This window comes from Phocoena phocoena, chromosome 11 (genome assembly GCF_963924675.1).
Source record: "Phocoena phocoena chromosome 11, mPhoPho1.1, whole genome shotgun sequence".
Classification (NCBI taxonomy): domain Eukaryota; kingdom Metazoa; phylum Chordata; class Mammalia; order Artiodactyla; family Phocoenidae; genus Phocoena; species Phocoena phocoena.
The window spans coordinates 24,906,806-24,933,308 of NC_089229.1; the positions used below are offsets into that span (position 1 = coordinate 24,906,806).

At 48.9% G+C, this 26,503-nt stretch overlaps 1 protein-coding gene across 4 annotated transcripts in view; it reads right to left on the reverse strand.

Moving 5' to 3' along the window:
* Positions 1-26,503, reverse strand: part of ELK3 (ETS transcription factor ELK3) — a 66,872-nt gene that overhangs the window by 15,322 nt on the left and 25,047 nt on the right. Inside the window, exons 1-3 of one of the 4 annotated variants that reach the window (XM_065887178.1) lie at positions 21,695-21,901; positions 1,319-1,662; positions 880-1,111 (exon numbers count right to left, since the gene is read on the reverse strand). In XM_065887178.1, coding sequence (XP_065743250.1) covers positions 880-1,111; positions 1,319-1,662; positions 21,695-21,901 — 783 coding nt within the window. Of the gene's footprint in view, positions 1-879; positions 1,663-21,694; positions 21,904-26,503 lie in introns of those variants that run through there. The other 3 variants (XM_065887176.1, XM_065887179.1, XM_065887177.1) reach the window with 3 other exon arrangements.

Consider the following 26,503-nt stretch of genomic DNA (forward strand, 5'->3'; position numbering starts at 1 on the left):
AAACTGGCTCAGAGAGCAAGTACCCGCAGTCACATTTCAACCCAGCAGTGCAGCCAGGGACTGAATCCAGGTCTGTGACCCCAAAGCCAATGCACTTAACCTCTGCCACTGAAACGCATCCAGTTTTCCAGAGGAAGCAGAAGTAGGTTGACCAGTACCTGCTCTGCGTTTGCCCTGCAGCTGCCTGCTGGACAAGGGTGAGCATCTGAATACCGTATTTAGAGGAGAAGGCCGCCTTCACGTTGGAGTTAGTAGCACCGAAGACTTTTCCTGCTCCACGAGTTTGCTTTCCTCTCCCCTATGCTGTGGACCTGGGCTTTCTCAGACTAGCACTGTTTTTTACTGAAGCTTCTCTTTCTCACCGTTTGATGTGGCCCCTGCATTTCTTATTAGAGACTACAGGACAACCCAGCTCCCCACTGATGACTGCAATGGCCGTACTGGTTAGCATCTATTTTCTTATTAACAGAAAACAAACGGCTACTTATCAAGGGCCCCCCAGAGAAGATTCTCCCATAACATTTTCATAAAGCCCTTCTGAAACGTCACTGGCCTGCTCAGCTTTCCCTAGGAAATCACTGTTTGGATCTGCTTTGACGGCCAGTGTGCGTATTCCATCTTACGATCGCTTTAAGCCCCTAAAAGCTAGAAACCAATCAAGCATCCCACTGTAGCCAATACCCTAAGCCTTTCCTCTTGTGTATGCTCCCACCTGGGCATGGAAAAGTAATTTCCCTGCACAGTGACACGGTGACTTTGCCACAGGGACCCTCGGATTATCCTTTGAGGGGCAGAAGGAAGTTGCTTCGGTTGCTCTTTCCTCCCTTCCGCTAAGCCACTGAGTCTGGGGGCGGCCAGGATGACAGAGACGGCTCTTACCTGGGCGGTGAAGAAGGCTGGGGTGAGGGATCCCGAGGGAAGGGCCGGGCTGTTGAGGGCGATGGAGCCGATATCGGTGCCGGAGAGCACCAGCGGGGGCGCGGAGATTTCCAAGCCTTTGGGTTTTTTGGCCTTTGGGGGAAGAGATGGAGACCTGGTCTTGGAGCCCGATGACAGGTTCAAGGGCTCTAGGGAATCCGAGTCATGGCAGGCGGCCTCCAGGAAGAGGCTCCTGTGTTCGGAGGGGAGGGGCGAGTTCGGGGACAGGGACGGGGACCGAGAGGAGGAGGGTGAGGCAGACGAGATGCTGGCGGCGGCGTTTGGCAACATTAACGAGGAGATCTTGGCGGAGACGGACGAGGCCAGGAAGGCCTCCGACGTGGAGGGCAGGGACACCACGGGCCTGCTGATGTGCTTGTCGGTTTTGTTGGTCACAAACCTGATGACAGTCCTGACTTCTTCCACGGGAGGGCTGTCTTCCGGAGGCTCCTCCAGTTTCTCCGTCTTGATGGCCTTGAGGGACTCGGGTGGGTTCTGCAGGGAGTTGATGGTGAAGGACGAGTACAGGCCCGAGTGGATGTACTCGTTGCGGCTGGCGCTCTTGAGGGCGGACAGGCCGTGTCTGTGGGCCTCGCGGCTCTCGGGGGGCACCTTGCACTCGCTGTCCTGCAGCAAAAGGCTCTCCCGGCTGATCTCCACCGCGTGAGGGTCCATTTTCAGTATCTCCGGGAAAGAGACGAATTTATACACAAACTTCTGCCCGATCACCTTCTTGATGATGTTCTGTGAACACAAAAGCAGACGTGGAAAAGATGAGTGCATCAGAGAAACTGGTAAGAGGCTCATTCTTGTGGGGGACCTTGCTGGCAGAAGCACTGAAAGTCCTGATGGCACATCTCAGCTAAGGTGTAATGGAAAGAGGACTAAAGCTGAGGGCAGAAGAATCTGATTTGCATTCCAGTTCTGCTAATTACAAATGGTGTGATCTTCGGCAAATGGGTGGTCACTTTTAGTTTCCTCATCTGTGAAGTGAGGATTATTATACCTAAGAACGTAGTAACAGTTGCCAATTATTAAGCACTTACTCTGTCGCTGGTATTGTTTATGCATTAGCTCATATAATCTGTACAGCGGTCCTAAAAGAAAGGGATGATTCAACTCCCATTTTAGGCCTTAGGAAAATAAGCTTAGAGCGTTTAAATAACCCACAGAGCCACATGGTAGGTAAGTGGTAGAGGCAGCATTTCCTTTACCATAATATAGTATTGTCTTACCTACCTCTGGGACTTGTGAGAATTCAATGAAATAATAATGGGAAAGCATTCTGTAAGCTGGAAAGCATTATAGAAATGTAAGTTATTATCACCAAAACACCACAGTGTTTTCTTAAATCATGCAGCCATTTCTTTTCCTTTTTAATTCTCTGCCAAGAAAGCCGCTGGAGGAAAAAACAAAGCGTCTACTTGGATGTTCACGACATTCATACAGTATTTTCAGTTGCTGGTATCTACTTCTGGCTCTTCAGTTTATGGCTCCCATCCTCAAACATTAGGATGTAAATGAAAACCAATAATCACTGCAAAAGTTTCCACCCCCCATTGGGAGAACAGACTTCATTTTAAAGGCTGTACTGTTCTTGAGATTTATTAAATCCGAACATTAGCAAAGTCTATCAAATGTTTGCCGGGCCCGAGGTACTCAAGGCAGACAAAGATGGTCTCCCTCAAGCACAGAGAGGTAGTGGCACCATCCTGTGGGAAGAGGACTTCCTTACAAACTGTTCCTTTTAAAACCTGGATATGGGGGCTTCCCTGGTGGCGCAGTGGTTGAGAGTCTGCCTGCCGATGCAGGGGACACGGGTTCGTGCCCCGGTCCGGGAAGATCCCACATGCCGCGGAGTGGCTGGGCCCGTGAGCCATGGCCACTGAGCTTGCGCATCTGGAGCCTGTGCTCCGCAACGGGAGAGGCCACAACAGTGGGAGGCCCACGTACCGCAAAAAAAACCCAAAAAACCTGGGTATGAATGAGGGTTAAAAAAAAAAAAGTCATTTGGGGGAGAAGAGCTTGAAAAGTAGCTGCTGTTGAGCATCTACTCTGTCCTGGGTGTTATGCACACGTGATCCCATTTGATCTCACATGAACCCACTTGTAGGCTGGAAGGTATCATCCTTATGACATAAGCTCAGAGATGGGAAGTGATGTGCCCAAGGGCCACAAGATCTACTAATTCTAAAGCCTAAGGTTTTTCCCATTTCCACACAAAGTTGGAGGGAGAGAATCAAAGAGCCCCCTTAGTAGAGACGACATTTTAAAATTAGTTCATCTCAAATTTTTAAAAATTGAGTTACAATTGACATATAACATTAGTTTCAGGTGTACAGCATAATGGTTGACATTTGTGTATACTGCAAAATGACCACCACAGTAAGTCTGGTTCACATCCATCAACATACACACACACATTTTTTTTTCCCTTGTTATGAGAACTTTTAAGATCTACCCTCTTAGCAACTTTCAAATATATGAGAGGAAATTGAATTAAATTTTGATGTTCATCTTGTGATCATTTTGGTGTATAAATACATTATGCTTTTGCCTCCCCTCTTGTTACATTACAGCCTCTGCTAACTTGCCTTTGTCCTCCTTAAATGCATCCTCAAATCCCAGAAGTGAATTTATCCAGCAGTCAGGAGGGATAGGCATAATTACCAAGCCACTGAGATTTTCAAGGAAGAATTCTTCAGGGCAGGCATCTAAGGGAGGGACACACAAGGTCCCCAGGCAGCACCAGAAAACCCAGTAACGCAAATCCTGGCGAAACTTTGCTCAGCACCAGCACACAGGAGGTTCAAACCTGAGTACGTGAGATTCAAAGCTGAACAGTTCCAGTGCCTGGCACCCTGGCCTGCAATTTAACCCACCAAATCCCATTTACTCCATCTGACCTCATTTTCACACTCGACACTAGCAAAACTGAAAACCACTTAGAGAAACTTCAGAGAGATCTAGTAAACTTAAGAGTTCCACCTGGGCCTAACTGGCATCATCTCTGCACACCAGGCCTGGGTAGACAACGCGCCTGGGAGAAATCAGCTCCCAACAGGAAAGGGTTAAATAAGGGTGTTACTGGTGCCACCTGACCCATAAAAAGAAAGCATGCTTGCCTGGTGTGTTCCTCTGCTAAAATTCTAAGGTATTTTTGTTTCCCACTCATAATATTCTTCTCCCCGGAGGAAAACTTCATTTTATTCTCAGCCAGTTTGAACACTCATCTAAACCGAGTGAATCATTAAAGCCTAAATAATTACACAGAAGGAAAGAGAAACTGTATGGGCTGAATCCTTTCTTCTGCCAGGTCTCGGAAATTTTTTTTTTTTTTAACAGAACCAACCTTTAATTTTATTATGGGTATTCAGAACGTAATGTCTGAGCAGGGATTACGTTCACAAGCAAACCAAGAAGTCATTTGGGACTGTGATAAAAATGATAAAAGTGGTTGGAAATTGAAAGGCAATCTCAAATAGAGAGCTGGGCCTCAATGTGTTAAAAAGAACATAAGGAACAACCCACACGACTATCAACTGAGAAATAAACAAAATAGGGGACAGTCATACAATAGAATGTCATCCAGCCATAGAAGGGAATGAAGGCACTGGCACAGCTACAGCATGGACACACCTTGAACGTATTCTGCTAAGTGAGAGGAACCAGACACAAAAGGCCACATATTGTATGATGGACTCTATTTATATACAATATCCAGAAGAGACAAATCTATAGAGACAAAAAGTGGATGAGTCGTCTCCTAGGGGATGACTAGGTGGGATGGGGGAATTGAGGGGTGACAGCTGAAAGGCAAGACCTTTGGGGGGGTGGTAGTGAAAATGCTCTAAAATTGATTGTGACAACTCTATAAAGACACTCAAAGCACATTGACTTGTATGCCTTAAATGGGTGAATTAGCTGGTATGTGAATTATACTTCAGTAAAGCTTTTATTTAGACAGAGAACGTGAGGAATCCTTTTTCTCGGCTTTACTGAGATATAACTGACAGATAACATTGTGTAAGTTTGAGGTGTACAGTGTGATCTGATGCACGTATAGATCACAAAATAATGTAGTTACCACATCCTTCACCCACGTAATTACTATTTTGTTGTTGTTGTGAGAAGATTTAAGGTCTACTCTCTCTGCAACTTTCATGTATATATTACAGTATTATTAACTCTAGCCACCACGCTGTACATTAGAGCCCCCAGATTCACTCATCTCACTGCTACAAATTGGTAGCCTATGACCAACATCTCCCTGGTTCCCCACCTCAGCCCCTGGTAACCATCAATCTACTCTGTGAATTTCTGTGAGTTCAGCCTTTGTGGATTCCACATGAGTGAGATCATACAGTATTTGTCTTTCTCTGACTGACTTATTTCACTTAGCATAATGCCCTCAAGGTCCATCCAGAACATAAGGAATTTTAAGAATTTTGGCAGGCTTAAAGGGAAGATGGTGGGAACTTTTGATGGCTGGATGGCAACTGACATAACATGCTAACCCCCACTCTGAACAGAAAACAGAAGACACTGCACAGGGCCCTGAACTCCGCTGACGCAGTAAGGGCCCTTCAGCGGCTGCTGCCTTCCTGAGGAGAGCTGCTTGGACACCAAGATAGTTTTTTTAGGGAAAGGCTACACGGTGACAGGGATGGAGACAACTGAAGGAGAAACAAACAGCTTTTGGAAAGAACCAGGGAGGATCTTGCTTCTCTAGAAACCAACAGGAAAGATGGATTAGATGTGGCTACCTGGACAATTTGAAACCTCTGCGAAGATGGAAGGCTGGGAAGGACTGGGAGGAGCGGGGAGGGTGGGGTGCAGGAAGGAGGTCAGAGTGTGCAGGCCAGCGGTTTGGGAGCCCGACTCCACACCGGGAATATCTGCTCACATGAGGGGAGCCAGTGAGCAAAGCCCCCCACCAGGATGCCCAAGGCCAGAGATCTAGGTGGGTAGGTGGACCCAGAGGAGGTGTGTACCTGGCAGCTGAACTGACAGCCCCTTCGTACCCGACTTCCAGGGCAGACCCCAGGAGCGTATTGGGGGCATGTGTGTTTGAAGATCTCTCTGTAGCCTCCAAAGGGAGGTTTCCCTGCAAGAGTTTGGCCTATGAGGGGCTTGCTGAGAAAACGCACAATACAGGGGAATAACATCAGGTAGTATTTGCGGACTATTATCTATCAGGCTGTGTGCTAAGAACTTGACCACCTTCAAGTCATTTAATCCTCTGAAAGATTGGAACTGTTATTATCCCCATTTTAGAGATGGGCAAACTGAGGCTCAGAGAGTATAGATCACCCCCAATCACGAGTGTGTACTTGGGCAGTCTGACTCCAGAGCACTTGGCCACAACGGAAGGTGACACAAGACTCGGGCTGACACAGCCCAGGACACGAGAGCACTTGGGGATGGGCTCTTATTATGAAAAGTGACAAGGATATTTAGAAGAAGCCTGGTTTTTCCACCCCTTCCTCCCAGACTCACACATATTTGTTATTTACGGTTGCCTGGTAACCTGACAAACGCTGTCTGTGTCCAGTTGGGCCGAGTTGACTCTCAAGCACGGTTTCAGGGCAACAGTTGCACACATCTTCCCTCCACATGTGGAGGACCAGCCTCTGTTCGTAATTTCCCACCAAATGTGTATTCACAACCAGGGTGGACTTCTGACCCGGCATTCCGTGTGAGGTTACAGGCGGCAAGGACGGGACCAACTTCAGCGACGGGGGAAAGCAACATCCACCCAACGCACCCCAGGCGGCAGTTCCAGCAGAAGTGGAAGCTCGGGTCCCCAAACCACTCCCTCCATTACCACTGCCCAGTGGGTGTTTTAAGACGGCTGGAGCCTACAGGGCAAGCAGTCCACCTGGGGCCGGACTGTGGCCGCCTTGTGCAAAGGAACCCTTCCTGACGCACCAGCTACCCCTGGTCCCATGAGAGTCTCCCTAGGTTATTTCAACCTAACAAGACAGTGCCGAGAGAGTGGGTCCTGTTTCCACTTCCCTCAGTGTCGCCTGCTGCCCGGATGGATTCCAGGCTTACACATAGGTGTGTCCATGGGTGTGTTTAAATATGTATATATTACACCTAACTCTGCCTTCTCCTCCCACAGAAGAAGAAGGAGCTTGTGTAAATAATCCCATACAGTGGAGAACTCAGACATATGCCTATTAAGTATTATGGTTTAAAAAAAATTGCAGTGCAGGGTAATGAAGAGATGCTTGTGGAATTGAATTTACCGTCTTAATTTTGATGTTATGAAGGATACCATTAAGTTCGCTCCATGTTTATTGAATGAATGACTCTCATTGTGGAGAGAACTGACTGAGGCAGGAAGCCAGAGGCTTCACCCCATGACAGACAATTTTCCACGGCTAATTCCCAGGCTGGTTAAAGCTCCATGTGATGCATCCAATACGTATACTTTCGCATCTGCTTTCTTGCTGGCATTTTTAAGTGGAAAACTCCCAGACAGACACTGGGGGCTAATGCAAACCTCCACAGCCTCACACCTTCTGTGAGAGCTTAATAAACTGTAATTCCACGTATCCCGGCAAATATCTGTCGGCTCTGGCCTGGCACCCCAATTTTTTTTTTTTTTTGCAGTACGCGGGCCTCTCACTGTTGTGGCCTCTCCCGTTGCGAAGCACAGGCTCCAGACGCGCAGGCTCAGCGGCCATGGCTCACGGGCCCAGCCGCTCCGCGGCATGTGGGATCTTCCTGGACTGGGGCACAAACCCGTGTCCCCTGCATCGGCATGCGGACTCTCAACCACTGCGCCACCAGGGAAGCCCGCACCCCAATTTTGATGTAAGGTCGTGCTTGGGGCTTTCCTGTGCTCGGACTTCTTTCCCCTGCTCTCATTCCTTCCCGGTGCTGCCCTTCCCTCAGGGGCTGTTCCTGACCCCAGGAGGAGCCGGACCAGCTGTGGGTTCCCCATCAGTAGGGCTGCGGCTCCCTTCATCCTCCACCATTTCAGGGCTCCCAGAAACTGCAGGACCCCTGCCCCCACCACCCCCGATTTCACAACTTTCCTATCTTGTTCTCGAAACTGAGAGATGTCTGCGGCTCATGACAGACAGCCCATCCTTTTCTGAAGCCAACACTGGCAGCAGGGCTGGGTACAGAGGACAGAGTGGTGGATCTTTCCATAAATTCCCACTTGACCTGGCCACCAGGGCTGCCACTGGGATGACAAGGAGCGGTTCCAGAGTCACGGCCTGAGGTCAAAGGCCACCCCTGTCTCTTAGCAGTCGTCTCCTCATCTATAAAATGAGGGGACCGACCTCCCATCCACCTTGCGGGATTGACTGTGTAATCCATGTAACGCTTAGCAGAACGCCTGCGACAGCCACACGTGACAGGCCCACAGTATATATCAGCTCTTAATTATTATTTTTACACTCCCATTGAAGCAAAACCGAAACAAAACGTAAAAACCACCCTCTATCAGCTGTAATGACAACTGAAGAGTCCAAATTAAGCCACTTAGAAGGCTGTACTTATTCCCACGGGTCTGGGTGACCAGTTGGGTCGTCCAGCAGACAGAAACACACCTGGTTTACATATCTCGACCAAGGAGGGGAAACATGACGTTCTATTTAGTTGGGTTAAGACAAGAAGTAGACGCGAGGCTTCAGTCCGTCATGCCTCGTGTGGCCAGCACTTGACATCCACTGTGAAGAAAACCTCACACACGCCAATTGATTCAGGACTGGGGGGAAGAGAGGCCCTCCCGCAGAGAGCAGGAGACGCGAGCAACTGGGGAATCCAAGCGTCCCGCTCAGAATGCCCCAGCAGCTTCAGCCGAGATGCCGCACGTCCAGCCTGACAACTGGTGCAAACACTAACCAGACACCCCAGCCAATCTCGTTGTTCTCTGATGCCTCTCAGAACAGGAAACGCACTGCCCAGGCTGGAGGGAGCAGCCCAGATCCATGGCGTCTGCTGTGGCTGCGGCCCTCGGGGAGGGTGATGCAGGCAGCTGGCCCTGAGCGCCTGTCACCGAGATCCTGGGGCGGGGAAGTGGGAAGGATTTACTTGGGGGACTTTTGTCTGGCCGGGGTAGATAGCCTACATGAAAGGAACCCGTGGCCAGAAAGGGCAAGAAAAAGAAGCAAGCATTTGCGAGGGTCTGTCACGTGGTGCACGTGCACTGCCTTGCAAGATGGGTACTGTGATCCCCTTTTTTTTTTAAATTTTTTGGCTGCGTTGGGTCTTTGTTGCTGTGTACGGGTGGGGGCTACTCTTTGTTGCAGTGTGTGGGCTTCTCATTGTGGTGGCTTCTCTTTGTTGCAGAGCACAGGCTCTAGGCACAGGGGCTGCAGTAGTTGTGGCACGCGGGCTCTAGAGCACAGGCTCAGTCAGTAGTCGTGGCACACGGGCTTAGCTGCTCTGCGGCATGTGGGATCTTCCTGGACCAGGGCTCGAACCCATGTCCTGCATTGGCAGGCGGATTCTTAACCACTGCGCCACCAGGGAAGTCCCTGTGATCCCATTTTTAAGATGAAAAAGTCGAGGCTCTTGGTTGGAAGTGAGGTTATACCCAATTTCCCAGCCCACAGGGGTGGGTTCAATACTGGGTGAGCCTTACGACAGAATTCCACAGTCCTGTCTTTTAGAGGACAATACATCATTAACATTTCCCCATGTCTTTAAATTAAAATTAGGGGGAAAAGCAGCATGCCTGGGATGCTCCCATTATTTTAATGAAATCATTTTTACATGTATCAAATAAAAGGAGAAACATTAACCTTGAAAGGTGTATAATAAAATTTGACAGAGGTAGGATTACCACTGATTTGCAAATTTGTTTTTGCTTATCTGCATTTTCACATTAAAAAAATTATGTCTCATATGTTCTGCTTGTCAAATTAAGAGAAGGAAAGCAGGCTCTGAAAAGCTTAGGCACCCAAGATCACGTAGCTTGTAGCTGGAGGAGCTGAAGTTGGAACCCAATTCTACCCAGAGCCAAGACCAAAGCCTTCTGTGTTCCACCACCACACCCTCTCCCAGAAAGCAGCTGAGTTGGCTGAGAGGCTGCTGCTTAAGCCAGGCTGCCAGGACCACGGGCTCTGCATTCCAGAGGAATCTCGGGGTAACTGCGGCGAGCCTGGGAAAACCAGCTCCACGCTCAGGAAGCTAGGGCTCTTCTAGCTCCTCCTGAGGAAGGCCGGCCTTCCTGAGCTGTTCTTTAACCCCACTAGAGCTGCCTCTGCCCACCTGCAGGGCAGAGGAGGTGCCTGCTTTGATGGGACACCCTACTTGAGGCACCGGGGATCCAGCGGTCCCACCACAGCAGGATGGACATCAGAAGCCCACCTCTAAGTGGGTGACACCCAAGGGTGACAGGAAAATAACGGGAAGCTGATGTCCACATACAGGGCCTGGTTACGGCCCCCGCCGAGCAGCAGAAGGGCTTGGAGGGAGCATGGAGGGCGATGGGCAACCCCTCCCAGTATCCACAGGCCTGAGCAGAGCTGCTCACACAAAGAGACAGGCCCAGGGCCTTGACGGGCCAGAGGCGAAGTGCGACCAGCACTGGGATGAACGGACCCGGGTTTGAATCCCAGCTTCATTACTTCCTGTGACCTTGAAAAGGTATTGAACTTCTGCAGGCTTCAGTTTGCTCACCTCAATTCAATGAGTTGGAAACACATTTAATATGAAATGTTGATATTCTCAAAGCAACATTTTTACATGAATTTAGGAAAATGAATTTTAAACAATCTTCAAAACACGATAAAGGATGGTGGTATCTTTGAAAAACATACAAACGAAGTTAAGAAGGGACAGGAGATGTATTAGTTGCTTTCCCCAAATTAGATACTTAGTTTATTCCTAAAAGGGAAATAAAAATATCTCCTAGGGCAGTTTTTTCTAAAAGGCCAGCGTATGTCAGTGCCTCACTCAGAGAAGTCCTCCAAACACGAGCTCTCACCCAGTGGAATTTCACCTACAAGCAATGATCTAATTGAATAGCATCCTCATTATATCACACTGTCTTCTCGTTTTATTCTGCCTTCAAGGAATCAAAATTCCTTATATGGGTACTTTGGTTTACAGTTACAGAAGGCTTATGCAGCATCTCATGTAAGCCTCACAACACTCTGAAGCCCATTTCACAGATAAGGGATCCGGGGCTCCAAGCTGGGTTCACAACCTAGTAAGTAGCAAAGCTGAGCCTCCAGGCCCCCGGCTTCGCAGCCAACACCCTGTGTTCAGCTCCTTGTTTTGGGTTCCCGTCCAGACCATGATCTGACTCATTCTTTCCTGACACAGAACCTAACTGTCCTCTCTCCAAAGTCAGAACAAGGACTCACTGTAGGAGTCATGCTCCGAGTTCCTCCTCCATAACACGCAAACATTCTTTCAACAAACACTGAAGATGCGTTTGTGTGGAAAGCTCCTTGCTGGGCTCTGAGGAACAGCAAGGGAAGGGAATCTGGCCTCTGGCCTCATCCTCTAAGTGTCTGATGGCTGCCTGCATGGCAGTGGCAGGCCCTGCCTCTTCCCGTCCCTGCCTCTTCTCGTCCCTGCCACCTGAACCCAAGGGGACGCAGAGGTTGGCTGGCTGTACTGGGCTCTGCTAGGAATCTGCTGTGGGCAGGCTCGCCTCCCAACGGGCGGCCGTAGAGCAGCTATGAAAGGGCTCCTGCGACCCACCCATGAGTCTGAGCTCCCTCCCCCGGGGCAGTCCTTCTCCTCGGTCCTGAGTTGAATGGCACTCCCTCCACCCAAAATCCACACCCACCCTCAAATGAGACCTTATCTGGAAATAGGGTCTTTGCACATGTAATCGGCTAAGGATGTCAGGATGGAATCACCCTGGAGTTGGGGTGGGCACTAAATTAAATGACTGATGTCCCTACAAGAAAAGGAAAAATCCAGAGAGACACACGGGACGAAGGACATGGGAAGACTGGGGCAGAGATTGGCAGGTGCAGCTATAGGTCAAGGAACCAAGGATTTCCGGGAGCCACCAGAAGATGGAAAAGGCAATGAAGGATGTTCCCCTAGAGCCTTCAGAGGGAGCACGGCCCTGCTGAAACCTCGATTTCAGACTTCTGGCCTTCAGATCTTTTAGAGAATAAATGTCTATTGTTTTGAGCCACCAACGTGCGTGCTAATTTGTTACGGCAGCCCTAGGAAACTCCTTCCTCTTTCTCAACGTCTCTGTCCATCGGGGCAGGGAGGCCTGGCCTTTCCTTTCCAGAGCTTGGCCCGCCTTCACGCCGCCACATTGCTGAGGGCACTGGGTCCAGCGCAGCCTGGGCCGTCCTGGGTCTAAAGCTGAAGCTTGGAGTGCGCACATTCGCACACACGCGCGATCACACCCAGCCCCACTTCCAACTTCTAAGAATAACGTGCTGCCAATAAAGGGCTCCAACTCTGTCTCGGAATTGGCCGACTCCCGGGGGAGGTTTCCTCGTGGTTTGGGTTGAGATCTCTATTCTCTGGCACTGTAAAGCTGCAGGGCCAACCGTCCTTCCAAATTCTCTCCTGGCCTGGAGTGAAGGGCTCCTCTCCCTGCTGCCCAGGGGGCGCCCACCCCACCCGAGAGGCCCAGACTGCATGATGTTAAGGGCACTTTCCCACCCGCTCTGGGCCCGCGGCTGCTTCTCACTGGATGGGGAGTCTTGTCTCCCCCTGGCTCCCTTTCAACACTCAAGGGTATTTTTATTAAAGGCCTCTGGAATGTTAATAAAAATGTAAAACTGCTCCCCTACTTCCCCTGCGGGTGGGGCAGTTGCAGGGGGAGCAGTTGGGATGGGGCCAGATGGTGAAGGGACTTTGGAGCCTTTCCTGGAGGCTGCAGGGAGCTGGGCAGGTGCACAGGCGGAGGGGTGCCGTGCTCCAATCTGGCTCTCTTTAGGAAGTGTCATCTGGATGCAAAGGAAGTGCAGGATGTTCTGGGGCATCCAGAACGACCACCTCACGTTTTCAGTAGTTTTTCCCATTATCATCTCCAACAACAAACACTGGAAGCTGGACCCCTCTGCCTGCCTGCCCTGGGGCAGTAATCCGCAGTATGAGGAATATGGGATTCGAGCCTGAGTTCCTGGCTCTGCAACTGTGTGACCCTCCAGCTTCGCAGTCCTGAGCGTGGGCCTTGGGGTCAAGACTCCGAGGCAGAAAGCTCTGCTGCTCACCGGCCGCTTCATCTTGAACCTGTTAGTTAACCTCTCTGAGACTCAGTATCCCCACCTCTAAAATGGGCCCACTGCCAACAGAGACAACAGGCAGTTCACGTGTTAGGGAACGAGTCTCTCAATGTAAAAATATCTACCACAGGGCCTGGCTCAAGACAGATGCTCCGTACATGTGAGCTTCCCCTCCTTCTGTCACAAATTTGGGGTAGGAACTGAGATAAACTGTTGCTGGAGCCCAGGCAGGAGATGGAGAGGAGGCCACTCAGAGGAGCAGCTGGGCCTGGTGGGTGGATGGTGGGTGGCGGGCAGTATGCTGTGAACGTCAGGGATTTTGTCAGTTTGTCTACACAGCCACTAAATTTTCCTGCAGCTAGAAGCCCAGAAGCGGGAAGGTTCATGCTGGCAAACTGGTGTGGGCTTGGGTAACGGCCTGACGTAGGGGATTCAGCCGGGCTGCCAAGCACAGCAGCCTCATCAACACAGCGCTGAAGTTATTCCCAAGACTCTGGGTGTTTCTTAGCAACGGCCCTATTTGGGGGAACACTGAGTGCCACAAGGAAGCTGGCTTGGAAGCTTGTGCAAGACAGGCGACACCCCCAATCAACACGCAGGGTCCCCCCTGCAGCCTGGCTCCCTCATGCCAGCTGCTCTCTCCCGGGGCAATGTGGCCGGGCTGGAATCCCTCCACGAGGCCAGCAGCTACCCCACAGGTCTCCAGGCTGCATCCAGGACCAAAAGCTTGCAGAGAGGCCCTGATTAACCCCTCGGCCCCCAGGCAAAGCCCAGTTGCCATCTGTTGTACTCCAAACCATCCAAGCGGCTGACGGGACGCAAAAGAAAAAAAGACATCCAACCAAACACGCCAGGCCCTCGACACTCAGACCCAGGGCTGAGCACAGAGGGCGCCTCTGAGATACAAAAGACCCCCGAGTGGAGTCCAGGATAGATGGGTCTCCTGTGGCATTTTGCAGCCAACCAAGGTGTTCTAGAAAGTTCCGGGATATAAATGCTCGCTGGACTTTTGTTCTTTCTCCACTCTGAGAGACGATACATCATATTATCTTCACAAAATTTATTTAGGGGAATTAAAGAATTCTGCCAGGGCCAGTTGAGCTCAGATACGTATCATTAACACGAACATTTTCCTGTCGTGACTGCACACCCGATTTAAAAGGAATTATCCAATTAAGTTAAGAAGGTGATGCGTTCCGCTTCCAGGAGTATGTTGCCAATGACTCTGTCCTGACTGTTCTCCCCTAAAACCCTTCCAATTAAGTAAAGACCTCTCGGCACATCGTGAGGATAAGCCGGGAGGTTGCTGTGGTGACAGGAGGATTTTTCATCATATCACCATTTCAATCTCCTGATGAGAAGGGAGCTGGCAAAGCTTTCAGCCTCCCCCCTGGGATGAATGTTCACCGCCAACAACAACAAGGACAAAAGCTCTGTTGGACAGAAAAGGATGAAGGATTGTGTAAGCTTCCAGGTCTCCTTCGGCAGCAACACAGAGAGTCATGGCTTGGGCTCCCTTGAGCAGAAGTCAGTTGGCCGGTGTTCGCAAGAGGCAGACGCCACCATTTCCCTTCTCTCCCCCTCCCTCGCGGGCAGTTCTAGAGCGGGGCGTGCAGGCCTGATGCTTAAGGTGTGACAGCACCAGCTCAGCCTGCAGAGAGCAATCGATTTGTGCTAACCAGCCAGAAAGATCAGGGCTGTGGGGTCGGACTGTGGCACCATCAATGTCACGAAGAGTAAGAGGAGACAAAGATCTGTATTTCTAAAATGCAAACCTGACCACGGCACTCTCTCGCCGCCTGTAGCGGCTTCTCCATTGCCCTTGACATCAAGTTCCAACTCTTTAGCACGATACTCTCCACCCTCATCCCCCGCTCACTCTTCCAACCTCATCCCTCCCTCATTCCCTAAATAAACACTCAAACTCTTTCACACCTCCTGGCCTTTGCACATGCTGTTCCCTTTCTCAGTAAATCTGTTCCCAACTTTTGGCAGCCTGGTAAATGCATTCTTATTCCTCAAGACCCGGGTCAGATGTCTTGACCTCTGGTAACTTTGTCTCTGCCTTTACTTCTCTCCCCGTCTCTCCTGGAAGATAGATGCTGGAATCATGGCCAAGCCAGCGCTTTACAAGATGTCGCTATTATAACTGGCTTGCACGGTTGTCTCCCCAGCCAGCTGCTAAGCCACTCACGGGGAGGTGGTATGTTTTCAACCACAGAAGAATAGGCAGAGGTGAGAGAAAGGGGCCATGTCACCTGGAGACGGATGTACAGGAGTATCTCGGAGATACTGCAGGTTCGGTTCCAGATCACTGCAATAAAGCAACTACTGCAGTAAAGTGAGACACAAAGTTTTTGGTTCCACAGTACATATAAACGTTATGTTCACACTGTACTGTAGTCTACTGAGCGTGCAAGAGCATTACATCTAAAAAAAGAGAACATATGTTAATTAAAAAACCATTTTATTGATAAAAAAATGCTATCCACCATGTGAGCCTTCAGCAAGTCAACCTTTTTGAAATAGTAACATCGAAGATCACTGATCACAGTAGCAAACAAAATACTAATGAAAAACTCTGAAATACTGTGAGAATTACAACTTGCTCCACACACAGTTGCCACAAACTTTCAATCTGTAAAAAATGCAGTATGTGCAAAGCGCCATAAAACAAGGTATGCCTGCATAATTAAAAACCACCCGGAAGTTGTTCAAGAAGAGAATAAGTGCTGTGAACCCCAGCCGTTCCCCCATGCTCGTCACACTTGGGCCAATGGGTGTGGGCAGGCGTCAGCGCCAGTGATGGCTGTGCGCTGGGTACAGAGCCCTTTCTTCCCCACCCCAGGACAAGAGATTTAAAACCCAAGTCTGCCTGAGGTTATTAAGAGTTGTTAAGGTTTTTAATAAATAAAATCTCTGCAAGAGATCCTTATTATTACATCAGGCTGTAAAAGTACCTTCTGGAAGACTCAGTTTAAAACTAAGAAGAGAAGAAAGCTCTACCCCACGTGAGCCGCCAGAACTACCGTGGACCAATGCATCTCTGAAGGCTTACAGCAGGACTGAGGGAAACAAGCTGGCAGAGGGTGACGGTGAAATACCCAGGCACGAACTAAATGTTCCCTTTAGGTCTTTGTCAGCTCTGGTTTCTGCCCTTCATGGGCTCCGACACAGGCGTCCTCCCATTACCTGCATGTTTCCAAGCTGAACAGGGGCCTCCAGTCCATGTCTGAAGAATAAAATATGCTGTGTCCTTGTCTGGGCATCACTCCTTTCTTGGAGTTCAAGTTGGCTCTGCCCAGCCGCCTCTTCAAAGCTCTGAGAGGGGCAGCAGGTCCTTGGGCAGTGCCTGGCTGCAAAACCCGACCTCCCCAGCCTTCCCTCGTGCACGGGAAATGGGCAATCCACAGAAACGCAGGTGGGGTAAGGAGCCTCAGGGACCAACACCAGACCTTAGCCATTGCTAATCCAGGGTTGGAGCCATCGGGGTCGGTCGGCTTTTCTCCCGGTCTGTGTCATGTATTTAAATTAATTTGCTGAGCAGGGAACCGCTGAATTTCTAGACTCTGAAACCCTCTAAGGCAGGACTCATCTGCTTGACTTTTGCGTCCACCCCAGGGGACCCAGCACAGCGCCTGTGGCCCACAGTGGGTACACTGTGACGTGCCTGTCATAGAGTCTAATTTCACACCTGCGGTTGAATCTAGCTGCTGTCCACGTCACGGGGAGCAGTGTTCCTTTAGGATTCGTTGAATCCAAAGTCTCCCTTGGTGTGTAATTTTGAAAATCTAAATGTAAGTCCAGGAGTGTCAGAAATATATATACATTTTATGGGTTGAAGTGTGTTCCCCTAAAAGGTAGGGTGAAACCCTAGTCCCAGTACCTGTGAATGTGACCTCGCAGATGTAAGAGTTAAGATGAGGTCATGAGCGCGGACTGCAATTCAATAGACCTAGCGTCCTTTTAAGAGGGAAATTTGGACACAAAGACACACAGGGACCACCGTGGGATGGCAGAGGCAGAGATCGGAGCTACAAGCCAACGAACACCAAGGACTGACGACGACCACCAAAGCTGGGAAGAGGCAAGGGAGGATTCCACCCAGAGTCTCAGAAGGAATGTGGCCCTGCGGACACCTTGACTTCAACTTCCAGCCTCCAGAACTGTGAGAGAATAAACTTCTGTTGTTTTAAGCCTCCCACTTTGTGGTAATTTGTTACAGCAGCCCTAGATAATTAATACAGTACAATAACCCAGAGGCAGTAAGTTTTTGTTGTTTAACACCTATTTAGCGTCAGTTTTCATGATAGAAGTGATTTGAATTTGGGTGGCGGCCACTTCATTATGTTATCCATTTGCTCATTCATTTGCTTCCAGTATTTACTGAGCCCCTAACGTGTGCCAGACCCTGTGCACAGTACCAGAGTGACGAAAGTGGCTAAGCCAGGAGCCCATGGTGAAGACGGCTTTGTAAGGATGACGGCCATAGACACGACGGTACCGCCAGGCAGATAAGTCTTGCAAACGCGGATATCAGAATCGACCGGCATTTGCTACGTGTCCTTACCAGGTGCTGAGCGCCTCACACACATGGTCACACGTGCTCCTCACACAATCCCACGGAGGCAGGTGCTATTCAGTGCCCACCCCTCTCGGGGATCTGAGACTCAGGGCAGGAGGCACAGCAGGACTTTACCCTGGACAGCACTGACCGCAAAGGGAGGTGTTTGATTCAGAGGGGCAGGAAGTGTCATTTAAACATGAAAGCATCTTTGAAAGTTGAATTTTCAAAACAGCCAAAATAGATATCATTAAAAAGCACCACAAAGCACTCCCGAGCGCTCACAAGTGAGAAGAGCCATAACACCCAAGATCTAATGCCCCCTCCCTGTGTGTAGGATGCTGGCACAAAGGTCCTAACTTTCTTCTTGGTACCTGCCTGAATTTTTCAAATTAGCGATAAGGAAACCATCCTCTGTTATAACTCCGGCTAACACTTGCAGCACTTAACGTGTTTGGGCACTGTTCTCAGCCCTGACCACGTGTTAACTCAGCTAATCCCCATCGTAACCCTCTGACGTAGACTCTACTCTTATACCCGTTTTATAGAGAAGGAAGCTGAGACTAGGAGAGATTAGGCAAAGCACTCACAGTCATGGAGCTGGATTCAAATCCAGACTGCAGCCCAGAGTTCCTGCTATTATCATAGTACTCACTGTGATAATCTGCCCCTCCGAGGAGAGGGAGGGATGTTTTAAGGAACAGTGATTAAAGCACCTCAGCCCCAACCTGATACCATTAGCCCATACATTGTTCTCTGACGCCTTCTGCAAAGTTTTGCACATTTTCCACTTTTTTTTTCTCTGCCCATTTCTAAATATTCTGGAATGAGCTAAAAATATGACATATAACATACAAAAATAATGATATCCTCATGCCTACCTACTCTGGCAGGAAACGTCCCTATTAGGACAGACCAAGGGATGTGCAATTTCAGCCAACAGTGAAGAGGTGATAGCAAGCCGAAAAGAGGAAACACAACAGGGACAAAGACGCAGCTGTCAAGGTAGGGAGTCCCTGAATTTATGCCACGCACGCGCAGAGCAGGCTCTGGCTAAGTGTCAAAGGGAGGGGGAGGGGCGGAAGGGAGAAAGAGGGGTGGGGGACGGGAGAGAAGGGGACTGAAGATGACACTGAAAGGCAGACAGGGTCACAGGAGGGCTGGGTGACCGTGAGAAGCACGTGCAGTGCAGGATGGGGCACAGCAAGGGGTGCCCATGTGGCCAGGGGCTCCACATTCACAAAGACCTTCCTCGAATCTGTCTCTCCAGTGAGAGACCAAACCATTTAAGACTGGCGTTTTTGTGAGTCAAAAACGATCAGATAGGGCTTCCCTGGTGGCGCAGTGGTTGAGAATCTGCCTGCCAATGCCGGGGACACAGGCTCGAGCCCTGGTCCGGGAAGATCCCACATGCCGCGGAGCAACTAGGCCCGTGAGCCACAGCTACTGAGCCTGCGCGTCTGGAGCCTGTGCTCCGCAACCAGAGAGGCCGCGATAGTGAGAGGCCCGCGCACCGCGATGAAGAGTGGCCCCCGCTTGCCGCAACTAGAGAAAGCCCTCTCACAGAAACGAAGACCCAACACAGCCATAAATAAATAATTTTAAAACAAAAAAACGATCAGATACTGGCAATTTCACACTATTCAACTTACATATACAGTCCCTGAGCAACACTGGCAAAACTGAAAAAAGTAAGTGTCCATCACAGAATGTAACATACAATTTTTTAACCTTCCTTCACCATTTCTCCTCCTCTCTTTCTCCCCGCTTTCTGTCCGTCCTCTCCCCTCGCTCTCGCCTGACTCCTCTCTTCTCCTTCATCCTCCTCCCTCCTCTTCTTTTCATGTACAACTATATTCGGTGTCTAAGGACCACTCCTACCATCACTTGACAAGGTTTCATGAGAAAGGTTCAAATGGCCGTGTGTACGTGCATGCGTACGGTGTACACGTTTCCAAGGAAGGACAAAGGGCATCTTCTCCTGGTGGCCAAGCCTGCACGACACCCTGGACAAGAGCCACTCCTGCCCTCACTATCAGGGCCAGCTGGCTGCACGAGGTCACGTGGCCGGACCTTAGCTCAGCCCCAGCAGAAGAGGAAAGGGACACCTGGGGCGAGTGGGCCACACTGGCCACTTGGACCTGGGGCTTCACAGTAAATACAAGTTTCTAAGGTTGCGATACCCTTTGTGCTGCCTGACTTCCTACCTGGAACTCAGGTATTCAGAGGCAAAGGAAATGAACAGCACAGAAGGCAGTGCGCAGGCCTCTGGCCAGGAATGTGGGCATCCTGGCTCTACCACTTCCTGGCTGCAGGAGCTTGGGCAAGGTTTCCATCAAACGCCCCTACGTTCTTATCTGTAAAAGGACGAGATGCCAGCAGGACTGTCTGAGGGGGCTGTGATAGTTTAAAGGAGACCAGGGGTAGGGAGTGCTCGGCACACAGTCCCTTAGACACAGAAAGTACCAAAACATGGTGGGTGATTGAAGGCTCTGAAACTGCTTTCCCTTGAGATTTTCAACACCTGCCCAAGGGAGATCAGATGTAGTCTGAACAGCACAGCTCTGCCTGTCTTTTGGGGAGTCACCGTCAGCCCATGATCCCTCTTTGTGCTGAAGATATACAATCCTCAGCCCCAACGCCTGGGCCACGTGAGAAGGTGACACCGAGTCACAGACACCAAATTCCTTTTCTGTGACACCCTGATTTAAAACAATAAAATTCCTTTTTTTTTTTTTTTTTTTCGGTCAGTCTCAAAGCCATGCTCTTAGGCACCTTGCCAGCCAGCAAGATGACTGTTTTCCTTCAGAGGGCCCCGATTCCCATTGTGTAAACTTAGAACCTGGGGGAAAAAAAATGCAAAGCAATAAACCATCTGCGAGGCTTTCAGACAGTACAATTTGTGAGAAGTGCTTTTACCTCTTGGTAAGACGCTGCATTAAGCCAGCATTAATTAATTGCTACATTAAAGAGAAGCACCTTTAACATGTCAATGTCAATCATGCGTAGTTACAATCGTACAAAGGAACACTTTATAATTAATGATGCTCCCACTTCCTGCAATGTGCAATCCTCTGTCTTGAATTCCAAAGAGGCTGGCAGGAGGAAGGCACCAAACATAGATCAGGAACTAATATTTAAATCCGTTTTTAATTCACCTTTCAACAAGAAGAGTAAAACCAGAACAAATGCTTATACTTATTAGGACTCCAAATCTTTATGTCTAGGAGGCTAACTATTCAGCAACAACAGATCAACACAGAAATGGACAACAATTACAGGCCTGAAGTGATTACCCCTAAAGAGCAATAATTTTGCCCTACCAGGCACATCAACTGCTTTTCCAGAAATGCACAACTACTCACCCCAACAGTCCTGGCTTTGGAAACTATGCTGTGTTATCATTAACAAAGCACTCTGACTTATCTCTGTGACTTAAAAATGAGAATGGTTTTTCTTTTAATTAGGGAAGTTTCCCACGAAGTCGCGATCCCCAGGTACCAAGCATTGTTCTAAGTGCTTAATGTGCGTTGGCTTGTTTAGTTCTTCTCGGCAATCCTGAACCCACGCTATTATGAGCCCCATTTTATACGTGAGGATAGCGGGTGCCCAAATGTTAAATAAACTGTCCCAGGTGCCATCCCCCCGACTCCTGCAAAGTCTGTTTGAGTGAATCACAAACTGGACAGACTTTCTAGATTGTCACATTCATTCTGTCACTCAACCAACTACCCACGAGGGAGGCCCCAGAACCTTCCCGCATCTAATTTCTGTTGTTATTAGCAAAATCCTGCAGCAACGCAGAAGAAAGTGCAGAGGGAACAAAATTTGACCCATGATAACACCTTAAGGGCTTCCAGAAAAAAAAAAAATCCCTATGGCACAGTTTTTCTTATGAAACAACAGCAACAAAACCCACATAAATTGCCTCTATTTGCCAATAGCGTTACGGTACCCTACTTTCCACTTCCATGGATGGATTGTGAAGGTGGCTCCCGCCCCGTGACAGCCTCCCGTAAGGGCAAGGGCTTACCTTGTCATAATAGTATCGCAGGGCTCTGCTCAGCTTGTCGTAGTTCATGTTTGTTTTGTTTTTCCGGAGTCCCCACAGCTTGGCCACTTCTTCTGCTTTGAGGAGCTTGAATTCACCATCGTTGGAGGTCCAGCAGATCAGGTGCTCATGTTTCTGGTCCAGCAGCAACTGCAACAGGAACTGCCACAGCGTGATTGCACTCTCCATACCTGAGGAGGGAGGGGCCGCGTCAGTGCAGGTGCCAGGTCTGGGGGGGTCGGGGGCTCAGGGTGGGCACCTCAGCACCTCCCTCTGCCCCCAGTGAACCTAATCAAAAGTTGCTTTCATTTCCATCCCAACAGGCCACTCTGAATCAGGTGCCTTCTGGCTGCATTTTTGTAAAGAGCCACAATTCAGAAATACAGGGAAGCCCTGTGACCTTCGTATTCGCCACACACATCCCGGCAGGTAATGGGGTTGCGTTGAGAATAATGTGAAAAAATGATTAATGAACTGCCCATTCCTAGAATCAGTCCTCATACAAACCATCCCCCACGTTAATCATTGTTAATGCCCACGATGATTAACATGTTCCCGCCCGTCCTATCAACTCCTCTGCTGCTCAGCCTCTAGGCCATTATTTGTGTGAAACGCTGGACCCCGTGATAAGTGCATTTACGTGGGGCCTGGGGTACTTCCATCAGTGTGACCACACGGGGAGCTTCGTGAGGAAGGGACTTTGTTGGATTACTCTTTGTATTCCCAGCACTCTGATAACCCAGCCCAATGCCCGAGTGCAGCGTGCGCCTAATACATGTTTATAGACCTGAGGAATGGGTCACTGCCACTTGAAGAGTCATTCTCTTTCCCAGGCACTTGTCATGTGGCAGATAAAAGCCCCATCTGTCATGTGGCAGATAAAAGCCCCATAAAAGCACAGTCATGGGAAAAGCATTTTTTTCTCCACTGTGAGAGGAAAGCCTATAAAATCTTATCTTTTTCCCTTGACTCTGGTGTGGACTTTGTAGGTGCTGTTCCTTCCGCCTAAAATGCTGTTCCCTAGCTTTGGAGCCTGGTGAACTCCTACTACTCATCCATCACGACCCAGTTTATACGGGACCTTCTTGAGGAAATTTTTCCCCACTCTCCCAGGCAGTTACCAACTTCAGACATCTGAGGACTTTCATGGCAATGGGTACTGATTCTAAAAATAATAACAACAACAACGGTAATAACAACCGTTTGTCTTATCAACATTCGTACATAAGGAAAGAAGAGGCAGTTGGGCTGGCCTCAAAAGCTTCACCGCACAGCGACTGTCATGACTGGACACGTGAACTGCCCTGGGTTTTGATCTGGGAAAAATGGGGGTAAGATCGTAGCGCTGGGCTGAGGGAGCCAGGGATGACCAGAGGGTGGAAAATTGCCTCTGGCACAGATGGAAGATTCAAAGGCCAGTTGTGAGGTGGGGACAAAGCCAGAGAGAACTTGGGATCATCCCCTATTACGCAAGGAGGAAACTCTGAAGCCCCAGGAGGTAGCCAGGGGGACAGGAACAAGGGAGCAGTGAGAAAGATGCACGACTCTGGGAGACCCGGAAGCCAGAATAACAGCCTTAGGGAGTCTTATTTGTACCAATATTTTTGTCAACTCCACACCTCTCCTGCATTTCTCTTAAAGAGGCAGCTTTCAGACTGACAAGTCATTTTTCTTCCTTTCCACATGGGGATGGATGTGAAAATACCTAGCCCTCCAATAAGTATTCATTTCCTTACTTCCTTTCACATGTTTCGCCAAAAGAACACATTTTATTGTTTCCCTGAGCGATGTGGGTTTCTCAGTTAAAGGGAAGCCGATTAGGAATGTTCTTCAAACACCCACAGGGTACTTTATTTATGGCTCTTTAAAGGAGATATGCTCTACAGAAATCAATCTTCACCACAATGGCCACTCAGTCTGTAAGACAGTAAGTCATTTCATTGTTAGATCAAAACCGCCTTTGCATCTCATGAGTCTTGTAAGCGGGACGGCGGTGGTGCATCCGCAGCAGCCTGCCAGCTCCAACTCCTAATATGAGCTTCCTATTACTTGAGGACGAGCCACAACTTTCTTCTCATCATTGGCACTAAGAATTGTTAACAGTTGTCTCAACTCTTTGGTGTGTTCTCGGCCAAACACTTCCGACAGTAAGCTTTCAAATATCTTTAAAATTTTAAAGGGCAGAAGGCTGCCAGTGGGTTTAGAGATCTGGACAGAAAGGATTTCTGGGTCTGTGGCTCAGACGCCAGGTAGGCTAGTGGTCAGCCACCTGCACCTCCCCCACCTTTAATTGACACGAGCCATCCTGTTCCAGATGGAACAGGAGGACAACGTAAACACCTCCATCTGTTTTACACTTAGTGCTTCTACCAACCAGGACTCCTCAGAGCTTCTTGTGCTTCCTGGAATCCCTTTCCTTGGCGTTCCAAGCCCATGTATCAGAGCCATGTGCCTCGGGCATAAATGATGAGGACTGTACGGTAGACTGGATAAATGTTCTCCATTCTTCACCCCTTCTCCCTTTCAAGTGACCTGAAGCAGTGCCCCAGAGCGGGTGGAGTACTTTCTTCCCATCCCACTGAAATTTGGGCTTGGCCACGTGATTTGATTTAGCCAATAGAATGACGAGTAGAAATGACCATGTGCCAATTCTCAGCTGAGGTCTAAGAGGCTTCCCATGTTCGCACTTTTCCTCTCGTGCTCCTGTTACTGCCGTGAAGCTGCTGCCCAAAAATGAAAGGCGCGCGGAGCCAACCTGAGCTCCACCCAAAGCCTGGAGCCAGGTCCCACAACACACAGTCTGAAGCAGCATCCCTGAGGTTAACCAATATGGAAAATAAATACTGCTGTTTGCCAGTGACTCCCGGGGCTGTCTGTTACGCGGCACCATTGTAGCAAGAGTTGACAATGACAGTGCCCGACATCTTGGTCTAAAATAATTCTCTTTGCTGGAGTGCAATATCTTTACACTGTAAACTTACATTCACAATCATGAGGTGTGTCTAGACACGAGAAAGCATGCTATGTAGGGGGATTGCCTGATCACATCTTTACTCAGAGGGTTATGAGTGGGCCACAAAAATGACCATGGATGCTATGGCCACGGCCTACGGCAAAGGCAGAAGGAGGAAAGAGGGAAAGGAAAGGGAGACATAAAAGACCCCCTCATTAGGGCCCTCCCAGATTTCTGGAATAAATGAACTGGGCTGAGGGGAGGCACGAGCTGAGAATTAGCAATGACAGAGCTGCCCCGACAAACTCAGAGCTTTGGTGAGGCTGGGTGGGCCGAGGAACAACCCCTCCGCCCCCTTACTCTCCCACACCAAGGTGGCGTGAGAGAGCCGGGCTACGGCTGCTGCGGATGGGAGGATCCGTCAGAGGGTGGATGTGAGTAACAGGGCTGACTAAGGCATCAAGCCACCTCTGCCTGAAGCACGTCAAGCCCGGTGCTGAGAGCCTCATTCTCCTTTTCCAGCTCTTCGGCCACTCCTCCACCCCGGTAGGTCCACGAGTTTCAATGGGTGTGCAATCACACCAATCTTTACAGTTAGAAATCCGGCCACACATTACTCAGAGATGAGTCTCAAAAATATTTCCCTGTGAGCGTACTGCATCTACAAACATCTGTCATCCCCTTCTACACTCGGCAGAAGTCATTCTGGGAGACAGTGGGCCCCCAGGGTGGCTCCGGATGCCCCCATCCTCTCTGGCCGGAGCCAGTGGTGTGATGGAAATGGGCAAGTGTACGTGGGGGAGTGGGGACATGGGGAGGGAGGGAAACAGGAGGGCGGAGGGGGGATGGGTCACCAGCTGACGTCACCGCTGTGGTTCCTGCCATCACTGTTTCTTTGATTTTAGTTCCCACCTTAACTTATTTTAACTATGATTAAGTTTCATCATTTACACAGTTGTCTTCACATACAATCATGCTTCACGTTCTGTGACACATCTCTGCCAGCTACAAACTTTGCCCCCTCCCGGACGTTGGCAAAGAAAAAGAGTCTAACATCGTGACTGGGGAATACAGTCTCCCCCGTAACCACCAACACATATTAGCAAATTCATCCAAATGAAGATTTCTCTCACCAGAAAGAGAAATTAAGTGTTTTTTTAAAAATAATTAATTCCTTGATGCCTAGAATCCTTAATAAAGTCCTATATCTTAACATGTGGGTACAATCAAGTCCAAGTTATCTGGCTGCCATTATAAGGAATGTGTATAATTCAGACAACATCCTCTGGCTCTTATTAAATAAAAAGTTCAAGAAAGTGTTGATACTTGAGATTTATGTTTGATACGTTATTATACAAACTGGGGTCTGTTTTAAGTTAAAATATTTCATCAGCCTAGCCTCACTGAGCCGATTTCCCACAAATCTCCACTTAAAATACATAGAATACATAAAAGAAATGCTATTAATCCAAAAAAATTTCCCAAATCAAATTTCTGGCTACCTAGAAAATGCTTTTTTTTCCCCCAGACCTTACTTTGAATGGATGAAATTTTATCAGGTATTGTAATGCCATTCTTTTTTTTTTTTAGAGTTGATAAAATTTAATTTTCAATATGAACACATGATCCTTTGAAATCTTAAAATCTCATGAAATGATATGATAGCTGCAAAACCATCAACTGATGATTTTTAAATTATTTTTAATTTCATAGAAAGCACATGATTCTATTCTATTTTTTTCATTTTAAATTTTTTTTATTGATTGATTCTTTAAATTCTATAGTGCTTGTAATGCCATTCTTAGTGCAAAATCAAACTCTGCACTTTTACATTTAGG